This window comes from Adiantum capillus-veneris, chromosome 1, assembly GCF_014529385.1.
Source record: "Adiantum capillus-veneris isolate H3 chromosome 1, ASM1452938v2, whole genome shotgun sequence".
Classification (NCBI taxonomy): Eukaryota; Viridiplantae; Streptophyta; class Polypodiopsida; order Polypodiales; family Pteridaceae; genus Adiantum; species Adiantum capillus-veneris.
The window spans coordinates 184,871,347-184,883,918 of record NC_140931.1 but is presented as its reverse complement, the minus strand read 5'-3'; the positions used below and the strand labels follow the sequence as shown (position 1 = coordinate 184,883,918).

Below are 12,572 nucleotides of genomic sequence, written 5' to 3'. Positions count from 1 at the left end.
ATGGCAAGTATACTTTTGTTAGATAAAGAAAAAGTTGAATCCATTCGATTAACAATAGCTTCACATGAAAGACATTGTTGAGTTTTGGGAAAGGGAAATTGAGTGTTCAAATGTGTGTCTAGATAGCACACATGTTATTTTAAAGATAGACAAAAGGTGTGTTTGATCGATCATGCATAAGTAGGCTTCATCTTGATAATACCTTCCTTGCTTCACGCTCACAGCTTAGCTTATAAGGTATTTCTTTATTGATACCTTTTATAGTTTGCCAGTTAAAACCCTAGAGCGTTTCAAAGACTACTATTTTCTTTTGTAGGCTTACTTGAAGAGTGATAGATATGGAGTGCCCAATAGCTTTCCATACAAAAAATTTATTTACATTGATCTTGTATAATAGGATGAAACGAATGGGCCTTTGCAGTGTTCTAGAAAAGTGTATTATACCACTTAGAACTTCCCTAAGGTCTGTTAAGTGCAAGAGGTAGTAGCATTTTCAGGCTACTACCTTTCTAGAATGGATATTGTTGGTTCCTCCCTATCTCAAATTCCTAGTGTTGCTATGTTCAGGTTGCATTGTCTGGCTTTCAACAAAGCAGGATGGCGTGTCTTGCCGAATCTTGGATTGCATTTTGTGGATATAGTTCACAAGTGTGTCGTATCGATGCTTTAACTCCCTCAGCTTCTTCTCCAAAATTTTGGCTTCATCTCTGTAAGCTTCCATGCCATCCAACAAAGGTAGTGTTCGCACATTCATAGTCGTCTACAAGACCATACATAAGCTTGTTATGCCAATGCATCCAAATCTTTTTAATGCAAAGTCTCAAAGTGCACGTACCATTTGGTTCAGTTCAAGGGTCTTCATTTAAAAATTGAAATACCAGAATTCTCCGTCGCTTTGATCTAAGCTTCTCACAGAGTATTTTGAGATGTTGAAACTCCAACCGCGCTTTACTAAGCTCCGATTCAAGGGACTCCAGCATTCCAGTATCACCCTGCAGGTGCAAGAGACCAATCTGCATAATGAGTGTTTTCACAAATAAGCTAAATATTACAAAGCCTAATGGTAAACTCCAACTTCAAAACTAGGGTTGTGGGTTCAAGTCCGCTTGGTCTATGATATGGACAAAGCGATACCTACGCTCACATAATGTATTCCCATAGCCAGGGCTCTTGCCCTCAAACAATGGACTGGTTCCTCCTCATTGGGGTGGATAACCCATGTAGGAGGATCCTGTCTACATGGATCCTGTTCTGATGCCCCAGCTCTTGAAATACACTCACATTGCTTTTGGTCATGAAGGATACATGCACAAAGCTCTTGCCTGATGGTGAGTTGCATTTGATATAGACCGTAAGTTGCTGAACTTACCCGAATGTGAGGAAAACTACTGAACACATTTCAAATTCTCACCTCACACAAACAAGACAAGGTACCACGGGGATGAGCATAAGCCACAATCCTTGGAAATCTTTAGGACCTATAATACTTGAAAATTTTTATAAAGAACCAAAAAAATCCAGACTACTTTATCTATTGATTACCCTTCAAATATCACTTATTGCCAATACATACCTAAAAAAAAGACACAAACATTGCATAGACTTTAACTCAAGCTAATAAGATCAACCTTTTTCTTTCTGAGCTTCACATCACTCCATAATTCTCGTACCATTCACATGCTGACTTTTCATACCAGCTTAAAATATTCTCTTTCGCCGCTTTCATTCACATGCACTCACCCCTCTAGTTTGCATCATGTTCAAACATGCTCTGCACTTTATTTTCTTAATATAGGGACCTCATCAACAAATGTCTACTGAGATTTAAAACTTGGCAGAAGCTTGATTTTGTTCGTGTGCTACACATATGTGTTCCCATGTCTCTTCATTAGAGATACTCAGTAAATGAGGTTTTATGTGCTTGTAGTTCAATTTCAGAAAATTGCTAAATGGTTTGACCCTTTTACATAAAAATAACGAAAAATAACAAAAGAAACATGCGTAGTGTTAATGTTATTAGAGGGTACAAATATTTCTAAAATCATTAGGGCTATATGATCACCATGGACATTTGAAGGTCTTGCAGCTTAACTCTAAGACATATAAGAACAAATCTGTGTGAGAGAAGTTCCAAACGTGGCTCTTTTGCATTTACTTAAAAGGGACTTCAAAAGGTACCCGGTTGATCATGCTTGCTATAATGTCTCACTTTATACATGAAACACTATCGTAGATGGAGATGAGTTCATGATTCATACACCCATGAATGAACACGTATGATTGCCTTCTTGCAAATTTTGATGTGAAGAAAGGAAGGTTAGAATGCCCTCTAGTTTGTGATATGGTACGCTGTTAACTTCAATAGATAGTATAATTATAACCATTACAACTACTTTTAATTTGTGGAAAATGCTGGCAACACCTCATCTCATGTCTCATGATGTTGCTTGCTATATAGAAGTCCTCTAGAAAAAGATAAACTAAACTACATGGTATGCAAGGATAACCAACACATTAATGATAGCTTCCTTGCTTCACGCTCATAGCTTAGCTTATAAGGTATTTCTATATCGATACCTTTTATAGTTTGCCAGTTAAAACGCTCGAGCGGTTCAGAGACTACTATTTTCTTTTGTAGGCTTACTTGAAGAGTGATAGATATGGAGTGCTCAATAGCTTTCCATACAAAAAATTTATTTACATTGGTCTTGTATAATAGGATGAAACAAATGGGCCTTTGCGGTGTTCTAGAAAAGTGTATTGTACCACTTAGAACTTCCCTAAGGTATGTTAAGTGCAAGAGGTAGTAGCATTTTCAAGCTACTACCTTTCTAGAATGGATATTGATGGTTGCTCCCCATCTCAAATTCCTGGTGCTGCTATGTTCATGTTGCATTGTCTGGCTTTCAACAAAGCAAGATGGTGTGTCTTGCCGAATCTTGGATTGCATTTTGTGAATATAGTTCACAAGTGTGTCGTATCGATGCTTTAACTCCCTCAGCTTCTTCTCCAAAATTTTGGCTTCATCTCTATAAGCTTCCATGTCATCCAACAAAGGTAGTGTTCGCACATTCACAGTCGTCTACAAAACAATACATAAGCTTGTTATGCCAATGCATCCAAATCTTTTTGATGCAAAGTCTCAAAGTGCACGTGCCATCTGATTTAATTCAAGGTTCTTCATTCAAAAAAGGAATTACCTGAATTCTTTCTCGCTTTGATCTAAGCTTCTCACAGATTATTTTGATATGTTGAAACTCCAACCGCGCTTTACTAAGCTCCGATTCAAGGGACTGTAGCATACCAGTATCACCCTACAGGTGCAAGAGACCAATCTGCATAATGAGTGTTTTCACAAATAAGCCAAATATTACAAAACCTAATGGTAAACTCCAACTTCAAAACCTAGAGGTTGTGGGTTCAAGCCCCCTTGGACTCTGGTATGGACAAAGCGACACCTACGCTCACATAATGTATTCCCATAGCCTAGGGTCTTGCCTTCAAACAATGGACTGGTTCCTCCTCATTGGGGTGGATAACCCATGTAGGAGGATCCTATTCCGATGCCCCAGCTCTTGAAATACACTCACACTGCAATTTGTCATGAAGGATACATGCACACAACTCTTGCTTGATGGTGAGTTGCATTTGATACAAACCAGAAGTTGTTGAACTTACCCGAATGTGAGGAAAACTACTAAACACATTTCAAATTCTCACTTCACAAACAAGACAAGGTCCCACGGCGATGAGCATAAGCCACAATCCCCGGAAATCTTCAGGACCTACAATACTTGAAAATTTTTATAAAGAACCAGAAAAAGCCTGACCACTTTATCTATTGATTACCCTTCAAATATAACCTATTGCCAATCCATACCTACAAAGAAGACACAAACGTTGCATAGACTTTAACTCAAGCTAATAAGATCAGCCTTTTTCTTTGTGAGCTTCACATCACTCAATAATTCTCGTACCATTCACATGCTGACTTTCCATACCAGCTTACAATATTCTCTTTCGCTGCTTTCATTCACATGCACTCACCCCTCTACTTTGCATCATGTTCAAACATGCTCTGCACTTTCTTTTCTTTATATAGGGACCTAATCAACAAATGTCTACTGAGATTTAAAACTTGGTAGAAGCTTGATCTGGCTTGTGTGCTACACTTATGTGTTTCCATGTTTCTAAATGATTTGACCACTATTTGCCTGTAACTTCCATGGCAAAGCTTTGTGATGTTTGTTTGCATGTTGCTACGTAGCCAGCAATTCACTGACCAGGCGGTGAATTGGCAACAGACCCATGACGGAACTGAGAACAACAAACGCTTGAGCTTGAAATGCAATGGTCCAAGTCAAGTGCCCCTTGCGATACTTCTGTATTGTTTGATAATCATTGATACAACTGCCAGGGTGTCACAAACTTCTGCCATGTCAAGCCACTGAACAATGGAGCCAACTTGCACATCCCCGGCAGAGGAAGCAGAAGAAGTTCCCACCAACTTATGGGACCCCGTCCGATGGGGCCCAAGTGCCTAGGGACATAATAATAAAATAAGCAACTCACACACACAGAAAATCATTGTGCTACGAGACTCATGATGTGGCAGCTGTACGGCACCTTTGGATTTTCGTTGACATGATGACGTGGTAGCAATACGGATTTCTGCATTTTGCACTGACAGCTAGTGTATGGGATCCCTTGTTTTGCACTGGCAGCATTTGGACCAGATGCTTTTGAGTTTATACCTTTTCATGTAAACTGCTTTTCATAGGTCAAGGGCCTTTAAATAAGAGCCAAGGGCTCATTCTTTGGCATGCTTCCAAAAGAAGGTGCAAAGGATGGAATACCGACGATGTACCGAGTTGAAGCAATATAAAGAAATACCGAAAGAGGCACCAAGTTTTGGGGCAAGTGCTCTCTTGGGGTGGAACTCTGCCACTCCCGATCTCGTGTGTCGTGCATCTCTTTCAATTCACTGTTATTTGAAGTGCTTAAAGTTGTTCAATTTGTTCTTTTCCATTGGCACGTGGTGCCCGTGCCTGTGACACAGGGAGTCGCTCTGTAGTCCACAACCATGCAATGATCTACAAAGAGGCTCCCAAGGCCTCACTTATAAAGGCACACAGGCCCAAAAAGCAGCTGCTATGAAAAACTTACGCTCAAAAGCTGTGTAGCCCAGAAAGTCAATGCCTTCGGTAACTGTTTCTGCAAAAGCAACACCACATCTGTACTGCCGTGTCAGCACTGTACGGTGCCACGACAGCACCCGCATCTGTACTGCCATGCCAGCCCCTGGAAATCCCGCTGCAAATTACACGCAAACGACCTCAGATTTGGGTCCTGCGATCCCGTCCAGCTCCAGCTAGGCTACTGCTCTCCTCTTCTGATCGGGTCCAGTCTTGCCACATCATCACCTTGTGACATGCTATCTGTAAGTTGCCAGATTTCATAATCCTTGAGCCAATAACACTGCCTTGCCTTCCTATTTATCAGGAGTAGATGAAAGCATTGAAGCCTTTATCCAAAGCTTTCAGAACTTCAAAGTTTGCGCACTCTTAAGGTTTTCCATGATGTCGTAGAATTTGTCAGCCAAAGCGATTGGTAGAAGCAACATCATTCATCTCAAGGTTTGACGCACATACAAGCTTGTAGGTGACAACTGTCATAACATTAGTCACAATATAGATGAACGGGTTTTGTTTTGCTAAGAAGACAACGCCTATGAAATTTTACTATTTTTTGTAGATTTGAAAAAGAAGAAGAGAAGGAAGAAAATCTGGGTGTAATAGAAGGCATGACATGCCACGAAACAAGAGGGAGCTGTGGAAGATAAAAAAGGAGCACCTTGGAACCTCAATCTTGATAACAGATAGAGAACGAAGCACCTTGGAAACATGATTCTTGACCTTAGACAGAGAATGCCAACTGTGAGAGTTTACATGACATTGATAGACAGAAATTACCGTAATCTTCTTGCGGACAAACTCCAGCTTCTCTCGAGAATGAGAAAGCACATGCACTATATGTGTTGTCTTCTTCCCAAGCTCAGAGAGTTCCTTATTCTTTTTTGACAGCTGTAGTTGTTTAAATAGGAAACCAAAGAAAAAGTTAACAAAACCTCTCTCTCTCTCTCTCTCTCTCTCTCTGATGCTTTGTGGTCTGATCTAGGGCATTTTCAGGAGCTTCTTGGAGAGAATGACATTGCTTTCCTACACATCAGAGCCATGAGAAAGGGCTGCCCCATGTAGATGCATATCATTGAGAGTCAGCATTTAGAGAGAGTACGTGCCGTTGGGGACACTAGAGGGTCAGGAGTAGCAGCAGTAAAGCCACACATCAAAGTGGTGGCCAAGGATAAGAAGGCACGCTTTATGTGGGTCAGGAGTAGCAGCAGTAAAGCCACACATCAAAGTGGAGGCCGAGGATAAGAAGGCATGCTTTATGTGGGCCAAGATTGACATAGGGAGCCAATATTTTTACATAGCCATACGCTATTTTGCACCACAGCCATAGTGACCACCCAAAACGGAAACGGTAGAAACAAAAACGGAAAAACCGGTGTTTCGGTCATCCGTCCAAGGCAGAAACAGTCAAGAAACGGCATTTAAAAAAATATACATATATATACAATGTATTTCATAAAACAAGTAGCCTACAAGAAACGGTAAACTGTAAACCTACAGTCTACAAGTCGAGTTACAACTTCATAGACTGTTTTCAAAACAAAAACTAGATCTTCATACTACATAGTGTCAAACCAAGGTACAATTTACAAGATACATCATACATGTCACAAGTCAAACTGTATGACTATCGATAAGCTACAAGAGCCTACCTTTTTGTGTGTGCAGACACTTGTTGTTCGCTCCTAACGCTTTGCCCACGAAACTGCTTGCAAAAACAGCAATCAAGAAAAAACCGGCTTTTTCCCCAGAATTGACCCTTCAAAAAAAAAAAAAGCTATGAAACGGAGTTTCTTCTAGTCCCAAACGGTGAGGAAATGGCATTTCCGTTTCAGCCCCCCAAAACGCCATATCTTTTTCTCGACTTTTTTTTCTTCTTTGATTGCAAGACATCTATACTAGAAGGACAGGTTTGGTGCTCAAAAGAGTATGGGTACCAAGCAACGGCACTATTACTCATACCACCATACATTTCATACCGATGTATACATGGGCAATATAGATGATGAGCTTATGCTTCTTGCCCCATCCTCATCTATAGATGCACTTACTACACGGCTCACTTCCACTTTACATGATGCGGCTCCTCACCAGATTTGAAAAGGCCAAAGTGGGTTCGATGCCCCAAAATGCCCATTAGGTGCAAAGACGTCCGGTTAGTGAATAGGCGAAAGAGACGGGCTTTCGAAGTTAAACGCCACTCTGAAAAGTATGGCAATTTAGAGGCAGACATTTTGCTGAGGCTTGGTGGAAGTACCGTGCAAAAGCATTCCCTACTAATACGCTAGACCGATTGCTTCCGGGATTACAGGAGATTGGAGTACTAACCAACATGATATGAGGCATCATTGCATTGTATCAGAGCGTTGTCTAGAAAATTGGTTAGCAAAGGTGGATCGTTGTCACGTCCAACGGAAGTGTTTAAAGGATTTAGCTTGGATCTAGTAGTCCGCACAAACACAAGGGACACTTCCCTTGAAAGAACTGAACTGAAAGAAAGAGAGAGACACAAGAGAGAGAAGAGACGACACCGAATGTCGGGTCCCAAACCCTCAAGGGCCCCCTTGCTCTAATTCCAGAGCAAGTACTTCTTTATTCTTGCACAATGCTCATACAATAATGCTAAATGCTGAGATGCTGATGTTGCTGATGGGTACTGATGGGTACTACTGGATACTGATGGTACTACGATACTAAGGTACTGAGAGATTCTACGTCCTCGATGATGATGACGATGACGGTAAGTGCTGGATTTATGTCAATGACGATGATGTCAACGACGAGGTATTGATGGGTCTATGTCAACGACAATGATGTTGACGATGAGGTACTGATGGAGTCTATGTCTACGACGATAACGACGAGAAAGGTTCTTGATGGGTCTATGGATCTGTGTCGACGACGATGATGACAACGACGAGGTTGTTGACGGGTCTATGAATCCTTATGCTGAGCCAAGGCACAAGCGGTGCTAGGTGTTGGGGTACTGTGTCGACGACGACGACGACTGGTCTATGGCCGCTGGTTGAATGCCGAATCTGCTAGCACTGTCGATGGCTTGGGTCTACAACCACGACAAGGCTAGGATCTGCTAGCACTGTCGATGGCTTGGGTCTGCAACCACGACAAGGCTAGGGCTGGAATTTGCTGGCGATCGAAGGCTGAAAACACCGGCTGTCTTGGGCTGAAAACGCTGGTTTCCCTGGCTGGAAACGCTGATCAAGGAGAACTGAAAACGCAGGTGAGAAGGGGCTGAAAACGCTGATGCTTGCCTTCCTTCCTGAATCTGCAGGTTCCTCTATTGGCTCTGCCTCTTCTGTCTTCCACTAGCGCCCAAGGGATTTCTTTTATAGGTCCTTTAGCCATTTGCGTTACCTATATTCCAACAAGGGTAAATGAAAAGTCCCTTATTGATAAAATGGCTTAAGAGGCGGTTCACAAGCGGTAAAATGCCTATATGCTGAAATGTTGTCCTTTGCAAGAGAGGGTATGCAGTTATGACCAGCCTCGACATGCACGTCTCGCTAGAGGCTCACAAAGGTGCGAGGCTCAGTCCTAAGCTAATGACTCATGCTAGACTGTAGCAAAACCATGTCCACGTAGTGCAAGTGAATTGCGCACGTGACATTCCCCTGTTAAAGGTGAGACACAACTGCCTAACTTCTATTCTTGGAATCTTTCTGGACTTCTAAAGCTGACTGCTTCTGATGCATGTGGATGCATAAGCCGATGAAGATTCCTCTAAACGGGTGGATACTGTAGATGTAGATCGGCTGCGATGTAAACACCGACCACACAAGTTGCTAGGTAGGCTTACTACAATCGCAGAATACCAGCCTTCATGCTGACTCTACCTTATAGCAAGTACTACCACTTGAATAGTCCTGTCGTGAAAACATTGCGGGTGAAGCTGAAAGATAAGGGTGCTCAGAGGTATTTCCAAGGGTTTCTTGTCGATCGAAGTGGATGCACGCTACATGCGAATGTGAATGTGAATGCAAATGCAGAAGAGGGTTCGGGATCCATTCACCAACTCCTTCCATATCCGCATAAGAGGCAAGTAGCTCCTGGTACTCAAGATTTGGGTTCTCTTGTATCTGATGTCGATCTTCCTTCAAAGACATGGCGATGAAGATGGGAGCTAATAGGTCCATGATCGGGACTCGAAGATTCTTTCAGGAAAAAAAAACAAGAAAGGTAGTTGATGGTTCTTGGGTTCTTGAGGTTCTTGGTTCTTGTAGGGTTCTTCTTTAAGTTCTTCCCTTGAGTTTGCGAAGCCGAAGCACGCACAGAGCTCTGATACCAATGTCAAGTACAGCGGAAGTGTTTATGGATTTAGCTCAGATCTAGTACTCCGCACAAACACAAGGGACACTTTACTTCACTTGCAAGAACTGAATTGAAAGAAAGAAGAAGAGGATTTTAACGTCGTAGGAAACTATCCCAAGAGACTTCAAAGATCTATCCGACGAGAGTTGAACTCAAGACAAGAGAGAGGGAAAAGAGACGACACCAAATGTCGGGTCCCAAACCCTCAAGGGCCCCCTTGCTATGTTGCCAGAGCAAGTACTTTCTTTATTCTTGCACAGTGCTCATACAATGATGCTAAATGCTGAGATGCTGATGCTGATGGGTATTGATGCTACTGATGGGTACTAAGGTACTGAGTGGTTCTATGTTGAGGACGAGGTATTGAGGGGTCTATGTTGACGACGATGATGTCGACGACGAGGTATTGATGGAGTCTAGTCGACGACAATAACGACAACGACGAGGTTCTTGATGGGCTTGTGGATCTATGTCGACGATGACGACGGCGACGAGGTTCTTGATGGGTCTATGGATCCTTATGCCAAGCCAAGGCACAAGGGGTACTAGGTGTTGGGGTACTGTGTCCACGATGATGTCAATGATGACGACGACGACGGCGACGACGACGACGACGACTGGTCTATGGCTGAATGCCAAATCTGCTAGCACTGTCAATGGCTTGGGTCTGCAACCACGACGAGGCTAGGGCTGGAGTCTGCTGGCAATCGAAGGCTGGAAACACCGACTGTCTTGGGCTGAAAACACCAGTTTCCTTGGCTGAAAATGCTGATCATGGAGGGCTGAAAACGCAGGTGAGAAGGAGCTAAAAACGCTGATGCTTGCCTGCCTTCCCCAATTTGCAGGTTCCTCTGCTGGCACTAGCACCCAAGGGGTTTCTTTTACAGGTCCTTTAGCCATTTTCCCTACCTACATTCCAACAAGGGTAAATGAGAAGTCACTTATCAATACAACGGCTTAAGAAACGGTTCACGTGCAGTAAAATGCCTATATGCTGAAATGTTGTCATGTGCAAGAGTGGGTATGCAACTATGACTACTAGAGGCTCACAAAGGTGCCAAGCTCAATCCTAAGCTAATGACTCATGCTAGACTGTAGCAAAAGCATGTCCACGTAGCGCAAGTGAAGTGCGCATGTGACAACTTCAATATGGGGGTGAAGCAAGGTTGCCTGCTCTTTCCCACATTATTTGGGCTATACACAGATGAGAGTCTTTCATGGATAGAGGAGGTGGCAGAGGTATATCTCTTGCGGGGATGTTGGTCTCTATCTTGATGCATGCTGATGACATTGTTTTAGTGTCAGACTCTGAGGAAGGGCTATGGAGATGTATGGCAACACTACAGAATCTTTGTTGACAGAGAGGACTTATTCTTACCCTAGGTAAAATTAAGGTTACAATTTTCCATACATCAACAGCAAGGAGACGAGCTGCACATATCATATATGGGGGCTGGAGATAGAGGTAGTGACTTCATATGCGTATTTGGGGGTCACTTTCACTACACGGAGTGGCAAAGTTTCCATGAGGTAGGCCACTTTGCCCAGATTGACACAAGGGTACGTAGCATTAACCACATTAGAGAGACAGTGCTATCGGTCCCATTTCTAGAAGCCTATTACCAATGGTTGCTGGATACTTTGGTCACTCCAGCTCTTAAGTATGTAGCTTCGGTATGGGCCCCAAGATTGTCACAAGAGAATTAGAGCAGACAGAGGCCTCAAGCTGTTACGCTGTCGAGGATAATTCACAGCAAACCCTCGGGGACTGCATGGCATAGTATGAGCTGAATTTGATGCTTATACCATGGTGATTGAGGCACTTTTCAAACAATGGGGTTCATTCATAGAGTTAGAGCCATGAGCAACGACAGATACAAGATCATTGTGAAGGCTTGGGAGGATTCTCAAGCAGTGGTTGCTCAAGGGAGGAGACATACATGGTATGGTGAAGTAGAGAGGTGGTTTGCTAGACATGGCCTGGATATGGAGAAACTACCACCATTTCAGTGTGCTCTAGACGCGCCGCATATACAGCTATTTGATTTGGAGCGGAATCAGCTTATTAGATATCATCTGATTATGTTAGGCAGACATGGATAGACCCACCGAATCCGCTGCTCACGAAGATGAAGTTCTATGGAGATGATTTCTTCCAAATTACAGTGCAAGGGCTTCTTCAGAGAAATATCCATGTCACATGCCATGAGGAGCACCATTGTCCAGCTTAGAGTATCCTCACAAAGCCTCAAGGTGCAGGCAGTTTGATTACCTAAAGAGAATAGGACTTGCATATTGTGTAGACTAGAGCTAGAGACAAAGGAGCATTTTATATGTAGATGCCCAGTATACTAAGAGATCAGAGGGAGACATTAGGGAGGGCTTTGGGCCAATCAGAAGCATCATGAGATTTGAGGATCAGCGATGCCTCAAAATAATTTATTTTTTACGAGGAAAAGATCCTTCCATTATTTAACAAAACCGTCCATAGGGCTACAAACAACCTCTATTAGAGAGGGCTCCATCAAAAACAAGAAGAGACTCTCCCCGTGAGTAAATAAAATATGTATAATGGAGGCTAAATCACAAAATGGGAGGAGGAACGAGCCACACAAGTGGACGGTAGTGCCATCTCGGTGCACCCTGGACCATGGTGAAGAAAGGCCCTGGGCGCCAGAGCTGCAAAAAAACCTCTCTGAGCTCCTGCATGCCATTGGAGCTGCCCTGAAGTCTCTCAAACTGACCCCTGAGAGTGTGAATCAGCTCCAACCAAAAGTCACAAACAGTCTCTACCGGTGGGACAGGGCGAGCCTCGTGGATGCGAAAGCAGCGGCCCTGCCAAATGAACCAGAGTGTCAGGCCACAGACGAGCTCCCAACACACCTCTCTCTCGCTGCACCACTCCAGGGGGGGTAAGCTTTGTGGCAAGCTAAAGTGTATGTCGACCCCCCTGGATCACTATCAGCCTGCTGGTAGAGGCCAGCTCAAAATGGAGTGCAAGGCCCAGGAGAGAGGACCGGGCTGGTGTAAAGAGCTGTTGTCTCTAGAGGG

At 43.3% G+C, this 12,572-nt stretch overlaps 1 protein-coding gene across 2 annotated transcripts in view; it reads right to left on the bottom strand.

Moving 5' to 3' along the window:
* Nucleotides 1-341: 341 nt before the first annotated feature.
* The window catches only part of LOC147466149 (uncharacterized), a 103,961-nt gene continuing 91,730 nt past the window's right edge, over nucleotides 342-12,572 (bottom strand). Inside the window, exons 9-13 of one of the 2 annotated variants that reach the window (XM_086524414.1) lie at nucleotides 5,973-6,083; nucleotides 3,201-3,314; nucleotides 2,828-3,082; nucleotides 836-856; nucleotides 342-760 (exon numbers count right to left, since the gene is read on the bottom strand). In XM_086524414.1, the coding sequence (XP_086380540.1) occupies nucleotides 536-760; nucleotides 836-856; nucleotides 2,828-3,082; nucleotides 3,201-3,314; nucleotides 5,973-6,083 (726 nt within the window). In that variant the 3' untranslated portion in view covers nucleotides 342-535. Of the gene's footprint in view, nucleotides 761-835; nucleotides 857-2,428; nucleotides 3,083-3,200; nucleotides 3,315-5,972; nucleotides 6,084-12,572 lie in introns of those variants that run through there. The other variant, XM_086524411.1, reaches the window with a different exon arrangement.